The sequence below is a fragment of the Mesocricetus auratus genome, unplaced genomic scaffold, assembly GCF_017639785.1.
Source record: "Mesocricetus auratus isolate SY011 unplaced genomic scaffold, BCM_Maur_2.0 Super-Scaffold_100011, whole genome shotgun sequence".
NCBI classification, from domain to species: Eukaryota; Metazoa; Chordata; class Mammalia; order Rodentia; family Cricetidae; genus Mesocricetus; species Mesocricetus auratus.
The window spans coordinates 61,666,516-61,686,588 of NW_024429195.1; the positions used below are offsets into that span (position 1 = coordinate 61,666,516).

At 37.5% G+C, this 20,073-nt stretch overlaps 1 protein-coding gene across 2 annotated transcripts in view; it reads left to right on the plus strand.

Moving 5' to 3' along the window:
• Otogl (otogelin like) overlaps positions 1-8,457 on the plus strand; it is a 132,154-nt gene extending 123,697 nt beyond the window's left edge. For both annotated transcript variants that reach the window (XM_040754936.1, XM_040754937.1), the window contains 4 exons: positions 1,065-1,184; positions 2,304-2,349; positions 6,337-6,416; positions 7,092-8,457. In XM_040754936.1, the coding sequence (XP_040610870.1) occupies positions 1,065-1,184; positions 2,304-2,349; positions 6,337-6,416; positions 7,092-7,292 (447 nt within the window). In that variant the 3' untranslated portion in view covers positions 7,293-8,457. The remainder of the gene's footprint in view (positions 1-1,064; positions 1,185-2,303; positions 2,350-6,336; positions 6,417-7,091) is intronic.
• The last annotated feature ends 11,616 nt before the right edge of the window (positions 8,458-20,073 follow it).

Below are 20,073 nucleotides of genomic sequence, written 5' to 3' on the forward strand. Positions count from 1 at the left end.
CCCCTGATCTTAAAGATTGTGAGTTAATTGGGGCTCATGGAAGATCTGGAGCTATTTGTTTTGAGATACGACCTAGAGCAGTATCTCTCATCCATCCCAGTGCTATGACCCTTTAATACAGTTCACCACACTCATGTTGTGGTGACACCAACCACAAAACTATTTTTTGTTTCTACTTCCTGATTGTAGTTTTGCTACTGTTATGTATCATAGTGAAAATATCTGATGTGCAGGACATCTGATATGTGACCCCAAATGGGCCTCAACCCCATAGGTTGAGAATCACTGACCTAGAGCAAAAGACGTGATTGAGTTCATCTAGATTTTTTCAGTCTAATAAGGAATCTTCAGGAGTTTGACTGTACTTTTAAATTGTAGTTATAACTTTGAGTGCCCAAACCACAATATGGGAGACTCTCTCAGCGGAGACTTTTGGGGTAGGGCCTAGGCCCTGCCCTGGATGAAATGACAGTTACTGGAGATCTACCATGGAGGGCCTCACCCTCCCTGGGGATCCTAGTAGAGATTGGATAGGGGACTGGGGGACCTGGTGGGTAGGGTGGGGGAGGAGGGGAGAGAGACCTGGGATTGCCATGTGAAACAAGATTGTTTCTAACCTAAATTAAAAAATGTAGTTATAATGTAACCAGCATCAGTATTTAAATGTTTTCTTTTAAACCTGGCAATAAGGAAAAGAAAAGTAACAAATCCCAAACAAGGAGGACTGTATGGTCATTATATGATTGCTAGTGGAAAAAGATACCTCTGTGTTTCTTCCAGGTGCTGTTTGTCATATTAACCCCTCAGTTCCATTATGAAATCCAACATACAAACATCTCTCTCTCTCTCTCTCTCTCTCTCTCTCTCTCTCTCTCTCTGTGTGTGTGCATGTGTTTGTGTTGGTGATTTTCAGACACAGTTAAAGACATTTTCAAATGGAATATTAATGTCCCCAGAAACTCTGTCTTGATTTGGGTTTCGTTAAATACTTAATTAATTTAAGGGTTCTAAGGAATGTAACAAATGTTAGCTTGAATAGCAGTAACTTTCTCTTTTATTCTTAGGAGGGGAGCACCTGGCACTTTAACTGCACCACATATGAATGTGTTAAGACTGATGAGGGAGCAACGATTCTAAACTACACCATGGTTTGCCCCCCTTTTAACGAGACCGAATGCAAATTGGTTTGTACTTCATTATATCTAAAGAAATTCTCCATTAATTATAATTTAGGAATTATACATTAGTCTGTTTTCCAACTTTCTACAGACACTGCGACTATTTTACTACAGTGGATGTTTTCTTTCTTTGCATAAGTAAAATCTCTGTTGTAGTTCTTTATTTGCTATTTTGAATACTAATTTGACTTCCGAAGAACGGATAAGTTGCTATCTCCAGGTTTTTATGCGTATATTCAAGGATAATTGGAAAGTCCTTTGGTCAGCAAATCCAATTTCCCTTCTAATCTAGATAAATGTGCTAGTTAATTGAGTTTTTACCTTTTTTTTCCTTAGACAAACACACAGATTTATCGTGTCATTAATGCATCCTGATCTAGTGACATTTGCCTTGCTTCCCTGATACAGGCCACTGGAGAACTTGGTGCTTTTCCACATTCTATAGTTTTGCTCTGTTTTTACCCTCTATTTTCCCAGAGAAAAATCCATTAGAGGAGAAGACTTTTAAAGGGTTATGATTTTTATTTTTAATATAAACTCTTTCCAGTGTTAATTATGTAATCAGTCCTTAATGAAAAATGGGATTTATTCAGTTGTATAGGGAAATAGTATAGCCTCACTGAATTTTTTCTCTGTAGTCATACCCTTTAATAGTGGTGGCTAGCAAGCTATTACATGTATTAAAGTTATATGTAACTTCTGGAAAATGGGGTTTGTTTGAAAAATAAAACACTAATTAAAGAAAAGAAAGTGGTGTCTTCTTAACATTTTAGGATACTTAGAAATTCAGTTCATCAAATTATTATAGTTTAAATTATTTTTTTGGAGTTGAAAGTGAATGACAACTAGTTAGAATAGCTTTCATTGTTTTATTCTCTTTAAAATATTTGGATCATTGAAAAAGTATTCCTTACATATCATTTTGGTACTTTTTGTATTAAGGCAGCGACAATTCAGTTTTTAAACAGAATATTGTTTCTAAGAAATTCTTATTAGGAATTGTTAGCTTTTAGTTATATTACTATAAAGACTTTGTGATAGCTGATAAAATGTTTTGAGAGTTGGCTTTCATTTCCAGGTTAAGAGGAAATATATAAACACTTTTACCTTTTTATCTGTTTCTAGAATGAAGGGATTGTAAAGCTGTATAATGAAGGCTGTTGCAAGATCTGTAAGTGAGGCTATGGTCCATGCAATAGTAGAGTAGTTTCCATGGCTCCTATCATTGTTGGATTCTATTCCCTCAACAGTCTGTTCCTAAGATGTGCTCTGTAAAGTGTGTCACTTAAATGCTTTTGTGGTGTGTGGTTGATATTCCCATAACCCAGCCTTTATATTGTGTGGTATACATGAACATTTTTACTTAGATAAATTCTCATTTCATTTTTGGACATTTCTTTATTGTGGTATTTTACAAAAACCATAACCTAGTATTTTCTTTAAAACCACAATAATTTTATGTGTATGTGTGTGTTTTACCTGAATGTATGTCTGTGTACCACATGCATGCAGTGCTTGGCGAGGTCAGACGAGGGCATCAGATCCCCTGGAACTGGAGTCGCAGAAGGTTGGGAGCCATCCCATGGGTGCTAGGTATCAATCCCCAAGTTCTCTGAAAGAGGAGCCAGATGTCTTAACAGTTGAGCCTCTAGCCTAGGATTCTAATAGGTTTGAGTTTCAAGTTCGCTGTGGCCTACTTTGCGTGGAATATGCTCAACTACACAAACGTAAGTAGTTTACGATGAGACATTCAGGAGAGTTTAGTATCTTCAGACCTTTTGAAAAATCTATAAGTCTATACTAATGGGAAATGCCAACCGTGAATTATGTTTAAATCCTATACTTAGAAAATGTCATGGTAATTAGTTAACTACATGTAATGTATTTTATATTTGTTTTAACTACAAGTTCATTTTGTTGTGATTTTGAATAAAGACTGGGCTAGAATAGAGGATTATGCAAAAAACCATTTTTATTTTTTTAAATATGAACTTATATGAATACAATAGCAGGAGTTTTAAGAAAAGTTACATAGGTAGCAATTTAAAATTTATATAGCGATGCTTTGGGGGAAAGAACATAGTATAATTTGGGTTAGTAAAAGTCATTGTAGAAGGATGGATTACCAAATATAAGCTGAAATATTTCTCAAATAAGATTTGTGAGTATCCTGGAGGACTGAATCCCATGAATATGTAAAGACAGAATATTTATTTTGCACAAGAGTCTACTGCAATAAATTCTGGAAGTATTCTGATTATCAGCTCAAAGAGGTTAAGCAATTTGGTCAAGGCAAATTTCCTGTGATTTGTGATGATGGGCTAAAATTTAATTCCATTGTCTATGAACACCCAGTTAAGTCATACATAAACCTCTCTCCTCAACAAAGGGAAAGTGGAAACGTTCAGCATTTCACAACTTGATGCCCATTATGTCTGACTTTCTAGGTCTTTTGTAACACAGACTCTCACAGAGCAGGTGGGTGGCTTAGACACCAAGATGTACTGTTTCATGACGCTGGAGTACCAAACTTAGATGTTGGCAAGCAGCTTTCTTTATTTTTTATTAATTTTATTTTTAAATTTAAATTTAAATTGGAAACAAGGTTGCTTCACATGTCAATCCCAGTTCCCTCTCCCTTTTCCTCCCCTTCTCCCATGCCCTCCCACTGACCCCCACAAAACACCCTCCTTTCCCCAGGGAGGGTGAGGCCCTCCATGGGGGTGACCATAGTCTGTCATTTACCTGAACAAGGGGTAGTTCTTGAATGGGACTGATCAAGACACCCTGAATGTGGGTGTCAGTGAGGAGGCCTAGGCAATCTATGGGGCCTTGGGTAGTAGATCAGTATTTATCCCTGGCATACAAATGGACTTTGGGTGCCCATCCCACAATGAGAATTGCACTCTCACCCTGAACTCTTGGGGGAGGGTCTAAAGCAAGCAGCTTTCTAATGAGTTCAATGAGAGAGTAATGCCTGCTCCTGCCTTATAGATGTCTGTCTCCATATTTGTATTATGTTTCTGTGTGCGTGTGTCTGTGTATTTCCAAAGTCCCCATTTTTATAAGGGCCAGTCATACTGCATTATATTCTACATATCTATCATATTCTCATCTGATTGCCCCTGTAAAGGCCTGTGATGCAAAAAATCACATTCTATAGCTCTGAATATGGGAAGATTTGAGGGACACAATTCATATGGCAAGAACTATACTGACTGGGCCTTAAGAATAGAGTAATGTACATATTAATTGCTAGAATTTGATGAAACATCAAATGAATTTTTTCTCTATTCATGGAAAATAATCAGTTTTTCCATTCAGTGTTCTTTGAACCAAATGTAGGCTAATGTTTATCGATTATCTGCTCTATCAGGGACACAGAAATTAAATTTAGCTGCAGAATCTGAAGAGACTTGTATTAATATATTCTTATATCTCATTCCTTGGACAGCTTCAGATTCTAGACTTTCCTTTAGATATGAGATAGAGGCACAATCATATTCAAAGTCAAGGCCATTGACTTTGAATCAGCCTCATAATGCCATCCCAAGGTAATTAATAGGCAAATAAGTGTGTTTATTTTCTGAGGGCACACAGGGGAACAACTGGGTGGTTAAGCTGATGATTGACACACTAACACTCCTCAGCCTGTTTAGACATGACCACAGCCAATCCATGAAGGAATTGGGTCCTGAAATGGTTAGGAAATCAAGCCCCAAAGGAGATTCCATTAGGCAATACTGGTTATAGGCCCACCATAGCTCAACTCTGCCAGCTTCTTTGAGTGGCAGCGTAATAGCAAACTGCCTTGGTGTCTCTCATCTGGTGTGTAATCAAATGTGAAGTAGTAATGCTTTGACTTTAGTGAAGCTTTGTCACAGCCTGAGATTCTGGATGACCAGGTTATGGTCATTATGTTGTGGAGATTGTGGAGGTTAGGCACTATCACAGATGTTGTGAAAAACCAAATATACTCACTACAAAGAAATTTGCGAGGAATACATAGGAAATACCTCCAGGAACAAAATATTCAACTATGAATAATGTTGTCCTATCTATGGAATCGATGTTTCCTTGACAAAGGCAGTTTAGTTTCAGCTAGTCTTAGGCGTCCATCTCTCCTCAAACCAGGGTAGCTTAGCTTTACCTGTTGGAATTTCATATCAGCATGTATTTTGTCTAAGATTCCCATGAATAAAGTCATATTAAAATTGATAATTCTAGCATTCCATCAACAAGTATATAGAACAATTGATGACTAAAGTGACAAAGCAAGTCAATGACAGAGAGAGGTCTGAATACTGGCCTTTGGTATCCTACTTGGGCTTACATCACTATCAAGTATTGTTAAACATATATTCCTGGTTATATTATAATATAATTCTCAGTTGCATATCGGTGAATGCTACTGTGTCATTAGTGATTATACGGTGTTTTGTATTTAAAATCTTAAAACACTGTTTCAGAGCCATAGAATAAGTATGAATCACTCATGTTTAACAAAAAATGATACTTTTTATAATTAGCATATTAGTTAGTACTTAGAAAATACAGTTCCATGTCCCAGTTTTATTTAGAAATTTTTATGTTTAGTGAATTATTTTTATATATTGTATATTTACACAAATAAAATATAAAAACTTATTATTCAATACATGTGATATATTTGGCTAATAATGATAATGATTATTTTAAGATAATGAGATAAAATTGAAAATAACTATGATTGTAGAAGATACAAGCTGTATGGAAGGAGAAAACAGATATTACCCATATATTATCTAAGAGTAGAGTTTGAAAAGATTTTGATACGACTATATGTTTTAAATAAATATATCAAACTTACAATATAACTATATTTATGTTTTAAATTTAGAAAGCCTTTTACATGGGCTGGTAATATTTATTTATTATTTTTATTTGTAATTGTGAGTAGGTATGAGTATGTTCACGTGTGTGTGGTTCATAGAGGGGCCAGATATGTCAGGTCCCCTGGCCCTGGAGTTACAGGGTTGTGAGCCACCTGATGTGGGTGCTGGGGACTGAACTCCAGCTGTCTGGATTAGCAGCAAGGGCTCCCAACCACTCAACCATCTTTCCATCCCCTTACATGGACTTTTTGATGAACAAACACATTCTCTTATTTTTCTTCCAGGCAAGCGAGAAGAAAGATTATGCCAGAAAGTGATCATTAAATCAATCATAAAGAAACAGGACTGTGTAAGCCAGAGCTCTGTAAGTGGAAAAATGACACTGTTTCGTTTGTGTTTCTGGAAAACTGTGCTTCACTGACATGTAGCGAACTATAATGCCAAGAATATGACAACATATACTATCTAACTTTGAGAGTGTTCCTATCCTCTAATATTAAACCATCCCATTTCTAAAGAATTACAATTATTCTCAGCATAAATAATCAAAAGTTCTCAATGATAATTGCAATATATAGAGATAGAAAAGCAGTTTCTAATATTTGATGACATTTTGCCTTTAGTTGTATAATTTTAATCAGGGAATGTAGCCTAAGTTATTACTTTACCCCTTTTAGTATGGCCTACTTAATTCTATCCTGTACTTGTACCAGAAGACGACACCAGTGGCAATAGAATTATTGGGCTGGAATTAAGTTATTCTATATTTTTGTACAGTTATGCTTGCACAACTCATCTCTTGAATTACATAAGCATCGCTGTATTCAGCATCACCATGCAACAACCCTTTGGTGTATGCATGAATCATGTTCAAATGTAGCATTTCCACAATCTTTTAAACTTATAGAAGATTGGTGAATGAAATGGTAAGAAAAAAAACCAAACAATAAAAAAAACTCTTACTGACTCCTTGGAGGATTCAAATAATCACCAGTGTTAGCTGAATTTGAATATTTTTTCTCATTATCTGTCCTTGCAGATCAGTGTTGCATCTTGTGATGGGAAATGCCCATCAGCTACCATATATAACATCAATGTTGAAAGCCACCTGAGGTTCTGCAAGTGCTGTCGTGAAAATGGAGTGCGAAACCTAACTGTGCCTCTGCACTGCTCAGGAAATGGCACAGAAGTTATGTACATGCTTCAGGAACCTATAGACTGCACTTGCCAGTGGAATTAAGCTCATACATTTGAAGAACTGTATACAACAGTGCCATGTCAGGCGGCACCAGCTCATCGCTATTATTTAGGCGCATAACAGACTTACACTGTATAAGAATAGTGTGTCTTAACACTATTGGAATTTGATAACTTAACAGTCGGTACAAACTGTGTATAGTTTCAGTGGATAATCTTGATTTGTAGTTTTATTTCAGAGGATAAAATAATTTTAATTTGTTTAGCTGAAATCCTGTTGTGTTTATAATTGCAGTGTGGGGTAAATTTAAATATTCCTATAAAGTAGAAGGCTGTGTTGCAGAATTCTTCCCACTTCAGTCCCTTGTTTTCCTTTTTGTTTTATTTTGCAGTCTGCCATGATTGAGTAAATTGAGGTAGACTTTAATTTCTATTGCATACTCTGGCCAGTGTGATTGGTTATAATGGACTGATAGATAACTATAGAGTTGTGTGATTAGAAACAGAACATAGAAGCATAGGTTGATAGATTAGTTAACATAAATATTAGGAATGTCATTGCAAATCTCTCTCAGTTTTCAGATGTGACTTCTACAAATATGTATAGCAACAATGTGGTGAGTTTATGTTAACAACTAGACTATTTTCTAGGTCTTTTTGATTCTGGATTCATGCTCTTTTATTGTAAATGACACAGCAAGATGACAAGAAAAGTCACATAATATACCATTATTAAATATTACTGGATAGGGTTAAAAAGCCCAATTTTCATTTAGAATGCACACATGCAATAATAGTTATTCAATAATAAAGAGCAGGAGAACATAGCATCAGTCACTACATAGAAGAAGACCTGGAGCTATATTTTTATACTATTAAATTTATTAATTATATTGTTAGTATTTGACATTTAGTTCCTTTATTTATCATTGGGGACTGTTTCTAATGTATCTGTACACTATGAAATCTAGACTATTTTTGCCATGAAGGCTGCTGCTTTCTCAGTGTAGCATGATATAAAATCATCACTTTCTTTTAAATTCCACTCTATTATTAAATATTAACTAATATTTAAACCTATTTGTGGGGAGAAGAGAAACATTCTTCTGGTATTTTATAAACAACAAATAAAATAATTGCATGTTGAAGTTCTATGATATGTTTGGTGCTGTTCTAGACAATGAGAACAAAGGCAAAACAAGACCTACATGATCTTTGCTTCTGTGCAACTTAACATTTAAAAAGACTACAGTCTTTAACTTGATATATATGTACATACATACATGCATACATACATATATATGTATATATGAGAAGAAATCTAGATGGAGAACTGAAAGCTTATAGGAACTCAGGGGAGAGGAGGCCAAGAGAAGCTCCAGGAGATGCCATGTAGCTGCTGAAGGACTAACATGCTGGATTACAGGTTAATAATTATGAGAGAGCTAGCCAGTAAGAAGCCTAAGCCTTTGACCAAACAATATATAAGTAATGTAAGTCTCTCTGCGTTTATTTGGGATAAAGTGGTTGTGGGATCAGGCAGAATAGAAATTGCATCTACACTCTTTTATTATTATAGATGACTAAAAAGTGTAGAACTCTTAAGGAAGATTTAGCAATAAATATTAATATTAGAGGGGTGTTTTGATGTGATTATTCTGTGTAGGAAATAGACTGTGCACCTGTACAAACACAAGCTGGTATTTGTCCAAGGCTATTAATTTTTATTAGAAAGCCTTGTGATCAAACCAAGAAAAATTGAATAAATTTTATAACTTTATGATGAAATGCTATGATGACTATGGATGAAAGATATATATATATATATATATGTGCATACATACATATATATTTATGTGAGCTGGGCTCTTTAATTTAATTGGGTTATAGGAATCCAAATTCAGGATGTCACATTTGTGTGGGCAACACTTCATTAACTGAACCATTTCTTCAGCTGAAGGTAGCCTTTATATTTTATTTTCTAATTTTTACCACAATATATTAATTAAATACTTAAGGAATCTAGTATGAAAATTTAATGCATGAATAAAGTGGTATAATGATAAAATCAAGTTCATTTTATCTTCTCAAGCTTTTGTTATTTCTTCCTGTTGGGAACCTTTGGACTATACTAATTGCTTTGAAATTTGTTACCAGCTGTTGTAAAGTATTGTAACCCTGCCATGCTGTAGAACACCAAGGTGCTCCTTCCTGTTTGGCTGTATTTGGGTGCTTGTTATCTAGTGTTACCATCATTTTTCCACTCTGATTATCAAGTCACTGTTTCCCCTTCTCTCTTTCCATGAGTGTTGGGCCCCAGCCCCCACGGGGTCTCTGTCAGTTGCTTTTCAGCCAATAACCACAAGTGCATCCTGCTTTCTAGTCCTGGCTTACAGTCCCGGCCTTGCCCCACTGGCATCAACCTTTAATTATGAAAACAAGAACTCTTACACCTGGGGTTTCTTTACTGTGCTGTAAGACTGTATATAAGGCGGCTCCCTCCTTGCAACACACACACACACACACACACACACACACACACACACACACACACACACACACCACATTCTCTGAGCACAAATGACTGGACATCTTGTCTTTCATTTAAATCTCCAGGCTGTTGCTGGAAACATTAGATTTGCTAATGGTGTAGGCGCCACAATGAGGTCAGTGTTTTTTGCTTCCACAGGTAAGTGACAGTGCCTGTTACTGGTCTCTTTTGTCGAATTCTATTCTGACAAGAGCTAAAAGGGCAAGAGAGAAAGTGCTGTGCTAAAATCACAGAAGAATCTAACTTGGATTTGATGGCAAGTAGAGGGCAGTGTCTGAAGTACACTGTGATAGGCTGAGACCTGAGGCTGAGTCTAACAAAGAGGGGGGATTCACTTCCTGCAAGATGAACTCTGACCTGTGAGTGGCAGGTGGACAACCAGCAAGTAAACTTGGTTCTCCCACCCATCCTCTCCTAACGTGCTTGGCTTCTGCTTGGCTTCAGGTTATTTCTGTGCTCCCTAGAGGTATGCGCCTTGCTATCCAGCAATGACTTGTGCTTTAAGTCAAATGGAGATTTTTGGTTATTTCCTATGCCATTTTGAGAAGAATGGGAACCAAATTCTCATGTATTATTTCTTTTTTGGGGGGGCTTGGTCTTATGTTTGTCCCACTAGCTCTTAGAACTTCTTTTAACCTGTTTCTCTTCACCCACGTTTTACTTCGCGGCTTTTTACTTTTCTTTCATTATGTATGTCCTATTCTTATTGCTTCCTCCATGTCTGTCTGGATGGTAGCAGTTTCTCTCCTCCCAGCCTAAACTCCTCCTCCTCCTTATTCTCTCTGCCCACAAGCACCACCTATCCCTTTACTGCCTAGCTATTGGTTGTCCAGCTTTTTATTAGACCAATATGGTGTTTTAAGCAGGCAAAGCAACATATCTTTACATTGTTACACAAAGGCAACATAAACAAATGTAACGCATCTTTACACAATTAAATATTCCACAACATAGATAAATGTAACACATCTTTGCCTAATTAAGATAACATTCCACAATATAAACAAATGTAACACATCTTTACACATCACAATTAAAGTAATATTCCACAACATAAACAAATGTAACACATCTTTACATAGTTAAATATTCCACAACATAAATAAATGTAACACATCTTTGTCTAGTTAAGGTAATATTCCATGTCATAAACAAATGTAACACATCTTTACATAGTTAATAATATTCCACAACATAGAACTTTCCATCTACCTGAGTATAATCGTTTGTAAAGCTTCCTGATTACAGATGTTTTCCCATCTCCCAGCTCGTAATCTGGGTACACATAAAAAGTAAGTATTTCTACTACCACAGAACAGTGATATAGAAAACAGAAGTTCAGATATTGGTGATCTGTTACTTTCAGTGAGTGATATGTCAGCGCCCCATGAGAAAGAGAAGAGACGAAGTTGAACAGTGAATGTGGTGAGGGGAACGGTAGGTCATGGACAGGCTTCTCTACACACAGTTCATTTGTTTATTTCACAAATATTGTTCTTGGTAACCCAAAGAAACTTGTGGAACTCAAAAGGAGACAAGATCCAGATACTAACCTTTAGGAAGTAACTGCAGTGAGTGAGCTGTGAGGCAAGGTTATCCCAGAAAGGACAGATCACAAAATTAGCTGTGGAAGGATGATCTGAGTTGCCTGTGGAAGTCATCCAGATGGAAAAATACCCCTCCTGTGCTATAAATACAGCTTTGAATCATTGGAGAGAAATGAAATCCTAAGCAGATTGATTAGAAATCTATGGTTGAAATCATGAAGATGAGTGAAGTATTCCTGATCAAGTATGTTTTTAGGTTTCAAGGTTAGAAACATTAGTAAGCCACTAAAAGATGGAAAACAAACAAAACCCTCACATAAACTAAAACAAAACAAAATTGAAGAACATGGTTAGGGCAGGTGACTGAGGAAGGTGATAAAATTAAATATGCATGTGCATGCCACTTGCCAAGCATATTAAAAAAGACTATGAGCTCACACTAAGTCCCAAACCCCAAATGACAATGCCGTTGACAATATTGTAGATGACAGTTTGTGCTCACCTCATGCCAGACTCTGACCTGATAAACTTTACTCAGTATTCCTAAGAAACCTTGTAAAGTAGGTTTCTGTTTGCCAGGGCAAGCCGTTACTTTCTTATCTGCCCTACCCTGCCACCTCTGCAAAGGGCGTCTAGTTCTCTGTTAACTCCAAAAGGCTTGCCACAGCTCAATGCCCCACACTGCTTGCCCTGGCTGGGGCAGCTTCACTCCCCTTCTATCGGTGGCAACCTAACCCCTTACAACTGCCAAGACTTTCCTACCATTCTTGCTAGAGAGCTAGCCATGGCATTTGCGAATTCCCCCTGAATAAACCCTTCTTTACACCAGGGGATTTTGGTGGTTTCACTGCACCCTTGTTTACGCATACAAGGTCACCTGTGTAAATTATTTAACCCCAAGCTAAGACTGTTGAGAGCCATGTGATCTATTTTTTCCCCTGCCTTTCATGACATGGCAGGTTCTCACTTGCCTTGTCCTTCATCGCCTCCTCTCCCCTCTCCTTGTAAGTAGTGAGCACAGTTCCCACTGATGTTTGGAGACTCGCCTCCCACTCTCCCCACTTCAGTTCCGCATCTCCATGGAGACCTGTCACTCACTCAATACAACCCCGGGAGAGAGCGCTGTGGTCGGGGAAAAGCAGCAAAACAGACCGGGAAGAGCCAAGGCTCTGAGAGCAGGAGGAAGGGGACTAGTTGGAACCTGGGCTATGCTCTCTGTTTCCTGGAGACCTCCCCTGAGCAGTCTGTGGGGCTTTGAGACACCTGCAGGCATCCCAGCCCCGCAAGCCCTGCCCTTTGACTAGCTAACACTAACATTTCTCATCTTTTCCTTCCTATGTGCAGGTTGTCTGTCCACTTAGGCCACGTTAAGTAATTTAGAAAACAGTGCAGTCAGTCTTTCTTTCTACCAGAGGGGTAACTGTTACAGTTAATCAAGGTCTGCACCACAAGGGACAGCAAAGTTCTTTTCACTCTCGCTTTCTAATTCTTCCAGCACATGTCTTCAACATTTTAATTTACATGTTGATGGATTCCCAGGGAACAGAATGCTCACTCACACCAGATTGCCAATGAAACGAGCAGTGTGAAAGCTTTGTGGTTTTGTGGCAGGGTCTGAAGGTTCCATGGTTGGTGATTTCTTCTTAACCGGTCTGTGCTTTCTCTAAGGCAAACACCTGCTGGATAGAAACCAAGGAGGGTTTTGTAGGAAGAAGCTTACTTTACGGTGACCTGTTTGAATGGATTCTGGAGACCTGTTTCTAATCAAATGGTATTTGCAATTTTAGAAATATATATGCAAAGCACAAACGTCTCCCTCCCTGCCTCCTTCCCCTTCCCTCCCTCCCTCCTTTTTCTTTTTCTTTCTGTATTGTTTTCTTTCTTTTTTAAATTTTGTTTGTTCCCTCCATACTTTTCTTTCCTTGTCGAGGCTTTGGCACAGGGTTTTATTCTACACATGATATGCAGGTGGGCTTTTTTTAAAAATTAAGTCTAACAGGAGAGTTGGGATCAAAAAGGCTGCCTCCTGAGCTTTTAAATGGACTTGTTTTATTTTATTTTTTAATTTTAATTTTTAAATTTAAATTAGAAACAAGGTTGCTTGAATTGAGTTGAAACTACCCTTTCATGTTTCTCTATTTAAATTTCAGTTTTATCAACAGTATTTGAAATATTCTTCACAATGATGGTGTCATTTTAAAATGTGAGGGATTACTTCCAATGCAGCAGCAATGTGTGGGTGTTCCAATTGTTCTTCTATTGAGGTTAAATAGTTTTGCACAATGAGTGTTGGGGAAGTCCTGTGTATATGTCAATAAATTACTGCTGGCCAATAGGAATCTAGATAGGTGGGGCTAGGAGTCCAGGAGGATGCTGGGAAGGAGAAACACAAGAGAGTCGAGATGTAACGCCATTGGGGTAGGAAGCCCGGAAACCTCTCCGGTAAGAGACATACTTAGATTAACAATTATGGGGTAATTACTTAAGTCAGAGCTAGCTAGTAAGAAACAAACAAGGCCAACGGCTTCATAATTAATACAGCGTCTTGTGTGTTTATTTGGGGATTACAAAGCTGCAGAGCCCAGGTGACTGGCGGGGGATAAACCAAAGCGGCTAGCAAAGAAAAAGCTTCTCGTAACAAATGAGATGTAATTTTGTGTAATTGTCTGGTAATTCATTTTATTTCTAACACTTTCTTCACATTCAATTAAATGATTTCTAGAAGCAAATTATCTTCCCATTTGTTGGAAAGTACTGAAGTTTCCAGTTTTATTAGATGGTGAGTATTATGTACCATGTACTCATTAATGCCTCCACACTCACCTGGGTGAGCCATCAATCTAAATTTAAAGGACAAAATATTGAAAACACACACACACACACACTAAAGAATGTCAAATACTTTAGTTTTTTTTTTTTTTGGTTTTTACGAGACAGGGTTTCTCTGTATTGTTTGGGAGGCTATCGGTCCAGCCCAGCCTTGAACTCACAGAGATCCGCCTGCCTCTGCCTCCCGAGTGCTGGGATTAAAGGAGTGAGCCACCACCGCCCAGCAATACTTTAGTTTTGAGACTAAAAATACACATGTTTGATTCAACTGAACACACTTTCCTTTCCAGGTGGAAAATCAATTATTTTCCCTTTGATAGTAATTAACAGTCAAGATGCAACTGACTTGAGTCTGTCATTTTGGAAAATGAGGGATGCATTAAAGGGAACTAATGAGGTTCGATTCATAAGAACATTTTCTTTGTTACGAGTTGCATCTATGGGCATATGTAAATAGCACCTCTTTTCATTCCTGACAAACACAGATTGGACATCAGGGAAGACATCAGAATTTAAAGGGTATGGTAGATGAAGCATTTCAAGGGTGGTTTTCTATTGTGACAGACAGAGGTCTGTCTCTCTCTGTGGAGATTCAATGCTGTGGTTGCTCAAGTCTTTGATGCTCAAGTTCCTTACATAATGGTATTTGCCCATAACCCATGTGTATCCTGTAATATACTTGGAATAATGTCTAGCCTATTTAGAATATCCCATACAATATGAATGCTACATCACAGTTACTCTACTCCTTTGCCTAAGGAACAATGCAACTTTTCCCAAATATTTGTGAGTGGAGGTTCCCTGGGTCTAATAAGGAACCTAGAGGTACAGGGACTGACTATCAACCTCTTGAAACTTGAAATCTTTTTCATTCTTATTTTTGTAATTTAATGAAAATAAATCATGTTGGAATCACTAGTCTATTGAACATTTTTGTTAAGTATAAATAGACCAAAGACCTAAAATGACTCAAAGTCAGCCATTTTGCACCCAAATATCTCATTGTGTGACTCGCCTGTGGAATATACACTATTGCTCTTTGAAGTGGTGAGCAAAGGCTGGGGAGAGTAAGGAAGAGGGAGAGATGGGAAAGATTTACCAATGGGATTCAAGTTGCAATCAAGTAGGCATAATCTAGTGTTCTGCCATTTAGGAAAGTGTCCTCAGAAAATGGTTATGAATTGCATTCTCAATAAGGTGGAACACACGGCTTTGAGTATTTTCACCCAAGAGAAGTAATGTTTGAGGCACACATGTTTAACTTGAATATGTAAGGTATACCTGTAATGAACAAATAGAATACTTCATAGATATGTATAATTCTCATGTTTTATGTATCAATCAAAAATAAGGTCAAAGAAAACAATAAATAGACTAAAGAACAAATAGAATAAAAAGTAAAAATCACTAGCTAGCATATTTTTAGGGTATTTCATGAGTTATAATCAATAATGTAAAATATCCATTTTCTCCCTCGTTCTTCTATTGACTATGAACAATGCAAAAGAACTTTCTCCAGAACTCCTGATATGTAGGGTTGGGGCATCAGTGAAGTGCCAGCCAGCATGAACTGATGCATTTATTTCCCGAAATCTGGCTGTTGTCTCCAGTCTTTCTTGATGCATATCACTAGAACCAAAAATTAATCAGTATTCCAACCCTTTCTAGAAGGTGAACACTTTTGAAACCAGGAGACCAAGAATAGAATTTTTTGCAAAATTGTCTAGTATTCTGAAATAAAAGAAAGCAGAAGCATTTAAAATTGAAAGAAAAACAAATCTAACGTTGGGTTTCCTTTAGAAAGAAAAACATCTGTGTCTTCTTCTAATGGGGTTATAATTGCACACTGTTGGGGAAGTCCTGTTATTTGTCAATAAAGTACTGTTGAGCCTATAGAAAACCTAGATAGGAGGGACTAGGAGTCGAGGAGGATTCTGGGAAAGAGAAAGACAAGAGAGTTGGAGATGTAACCGCCATTGGGGTAGGAAGCCTGGAAACCTCTCCGGTAAGAGACATACTTAGATTAACAATTATGGGGTAATTACTTAAGTCAGAGCTAGTCAGTTAGAAACAAGCAAGGCCAACAGCTTCATAATGAATATAGCCTCCTGTGTGTTTATTTGGGACTGATGCGGCTCTAGAACCAGGCTGGAGCGGCAGAGCCCAGGCGACTGGCGGGGGATAAACCAAAGCGGCTAGCAAAAGAAAAAGCTTCACTTAACAGCACACTAATTCTGCACAAGTAATTTTAGCAGCTACTTTAAAACTGTTTTAATTGGTGACAATTCACTTCCTACTTGATTAATAAAAGCATTAACATTTTTATTGGCTTAGAAGATGTATGAGTAAAATACATGGAAGACTAGTAGGTTTGCACTGTCAAACCTTTAAATATGTTAATAAGGGTAACTATAGGACATTATATTGTTGAATTGCCTTTTAACATGATGTGTTTTGGTAGGTTCATGTTCACAAGGAAAAATAACTGTTGTAAAATGAATGGCATCAGTAAGCCATGAAAGATAGACAAACAACACTGTAACCTAACACTGTAACATACTCTCAAGAGCTTCACATCTTGTAGACTTTTGAAAAAAGAAAAAAATGGAAAGGAAAGTAAATGTGTATATTCGTACCTTAGGTCAAAGAATCAAGTAATAAGATGGACTGGTCTCAATGATGTGAAGGTCAGTAAATGTTAAGAACTATTGTGATAAATGAAAATTTTTTTAACTTTTATTTTTGTTTTCTTTTTTATTTAAACTAGAAACAAGCTTCTTTTACCCATCAATCCCAGTTCCTCTCCCTTCCCTCCTCCCCTGCCTCCCACCAATCCCCTATCCCATCCCCTTTCTGCTCCCCAGGGAGGGTGAGGCCTTTTATGAGGGATCTTCAAAGTCTGTCATATCATTTGGAACAGGGTCTAGACCCTTCCCTGTGTGTCTAGGCTGAGAGAGTATCCCTCTATGTGATGTGGGCTCCCAAGGTTCATTTGTACACTAGGAATAAATACTAATCCACTACCAGAGGCCCCCATAGATTAACCAGACCTCCAAACTGACATCCACGTTCAGGGGGTCTGGAACAGTTTTATGCTGGTTTCCCAGCTATCAGTCTGGGGTCCATAAGCTCCTTCTTGTTCAGGTAATTTTTTTTCCCAGCCTGGTCTTGACCCCTTTGCTCATCATTTCTCCCTCTCTGCAACCGGATTCCAGGAATTCAGCTCAGTGTTTAGCTGTGGGTGTCTGCTTCTGCTTCCATCAGCTACTGGATGAAGGCTCTAGAATGGCATATAAGGTAGTCATCAATCTCATTATCAGAGAAGGACATTTAAGGTAGTCTCTCCACTATTACTTAGATTGTTAGTTTTAGATTTCTGAACATTTTCCTAGTTCCAGATTTCTCTTTAAACCTATAATGGCTCCCTCTATTATGGTATCTCTTTTCTTGTTCTCCTCTATTGTGTCCTCTTCTCCCCTCCTCTTCTCCCCTTCTCATTCTCCTAACTCCCTCTCCTGCCATGCTTCCAATTATCTCAGGAGATCTTGTCCCTTTCCCCTTCTACGGGGGAGCATGTATGTCTCCCTTAGGGTCCTCCTTGTTGCCTAGCTTCTCTGGTGGTATGGATTGTAGGCTGGTAATCATTTGCCCTATGTCTAAAATCTGTATATGAATGAGTATATACCATGTTTGTCTTTTTGTGACTGGGTTACCTCACCCAGGATGGTTTCTTCTAGTTCTATTCATTTGCCTGGGAATTTCAATATTCCATTGCTTTTTTTCCCCTCTGAGTAGTACTCCATTGTATAAATGTATCACATTTTCTCTATCCAGTCTTCAGTTAAGGGACATCTAAGTTGCTTCCAGGTTCTGGCTATTACAAATAATGCTGCTATGAACACTGATGAACAGACGTCCTTGTTGTATGAATTTATACCTTTTGGGTATATGCCTAAGAGTAGAATTGCTGGATCTTGCGGTAGACTGATTCCCATTTTCCTGAGGAATGACCATACTGATTTCCAAAGTGGTTGTATGAGACAGCACTCCCATCAACAGTGGAGGAGTGTTCTCCTTTTTCCATATTCTCTTCAGCATGGACTGTCCTTGGTGTTTTTGATTTTAGCCATTCTGACAGGAGCAGGATGGTATCTCAGAGTTGTTTTGATTTGTATTTCTCTGATGGCTAAGGATGTTGAGGACTTTCTTATGTGTCTTTCAGTCATTTTAGATTCCTCTATTAAGAATTCTCTATTTAGTTCTGTACCCCACTTTTAAATTGGATTATTTGGTGTTTTGGTGAGTAGCTTCTTGAGTTCTTTGTATATTTTGGAAATCAGTCCTCTGTCAGATGTTAGGTTGGTGAATATCTGTTTGTTGTGTGGACTGCCGTTTTGTCTTACTGACTGTGTCCTTTGCTTTACAGAAGCTTCTCAGTTTCAGGAGGTCCCATTTATTAACTGTCGATCTCAAAGTCTGTGACACTGGTGTTATGCTCATGAAGCAGTCTCCTGTACCAATTCATTCAAGGGTACCTCCTACTTTTTCTTCTAAGAGGTTCAGTGTGGCTGGATTTATGTTGAGGTCTTTGATCCATTTGAACTTAAGTTTTGTGCTTGGTGATAGACATGGATCAATCTGCAGTCTTCTACATGCCAGCATCCAGTTATCCCAACACCATTTGTTGAAGATGATTTCTTTTTTCCTTTGTATAATTTTAGCTTCTTTGTAAAAAATCAGGTTTCCATAGGTATGTGGGACCATATCAGGGTTTTCAAATCGATTTCATTGGTCTACCTGTTTATTTTTGTGCCAATACCCATCTGTTTTCAGGACTATAGTTCTATAATAGAGTTTGAAGTCAGGGATGGTGATGCCTCCCCTCCTTTCTTGTACAGGGTTGTTTTGGCTATCCTGTATCTTTTGTTTTTCCATATAAAGTTTAGTATTGTTTTTTCAAAGTCTGTGAAGAATTGTGCTGGGATTTTGATGGGGATTACATTGAATCTATAGATTGCTTTTTGACAAGATTTCCATTTTTATTACATTGATCCTACTTATCCAAGAGCATGGAAGATCTTTCCATTTTCTGGTATCTTCTTTCATTTCTTTCTTTAAAGACTAAAAGTTCTTGTTATACATGTCTTTCACTTGTTTGGTTACCATTACCCCAAGGTATTTTATATTGTGTGTGGCAACTGTAAAGGGTTATGTTTCTCTGATTACTTTCTCAGCCAATTTATGTTCTATATTTAGCATGGCTACTAAGTTTTTTGAGTTAATCTTGTATCCTGCCACTTTGCTGAAGGTGTTTATCATCTGTAGGAGTTCCTGTGTAGAATTTTTCTGGTCACTTATATAAACTATCCTATCATCTGCAAATAGTGAAAGTTTGACTTCTTATTTTCTTATTTGTACCTCCTTGATCTTCTTTTGTTTTCTTATTGCTCTAGCAAAAACTTCAAGTACAGTATTGAAGAGGTATGGAGAGAGTGGACAGCCTTGTCTTATTCCTGATTTTAGAGAAATTGAGTTGATTTTTCTCTCCATTTAGTTTGATGTTGGCTGTTCATTTAACACATATTGCTTTTATTTTGTTTAGGTATATTCCTGTTATCTGTGATGTCTCCAAGACATTTATCATGAAGACATGTTGGATTTTTTAAAGTTTTTTTGGCACCTAGTGAGATGTTCATGTGAGTTTTCTTACTCAGTTTGTTTATATGGTGGATTACATTGATGGATTTTCATTTGTTGAACCATCCCTGTATCCCTGGAATGAAGCCTACTTGATTATGCTGGATGATTTTTCCTGGTGTGTTTTTGGATTCAATTTGCAAGTATCTTAATGAGTACTTTTGCATCAAGGTTCATGTGGAATATTCTCTCTCTTAGTT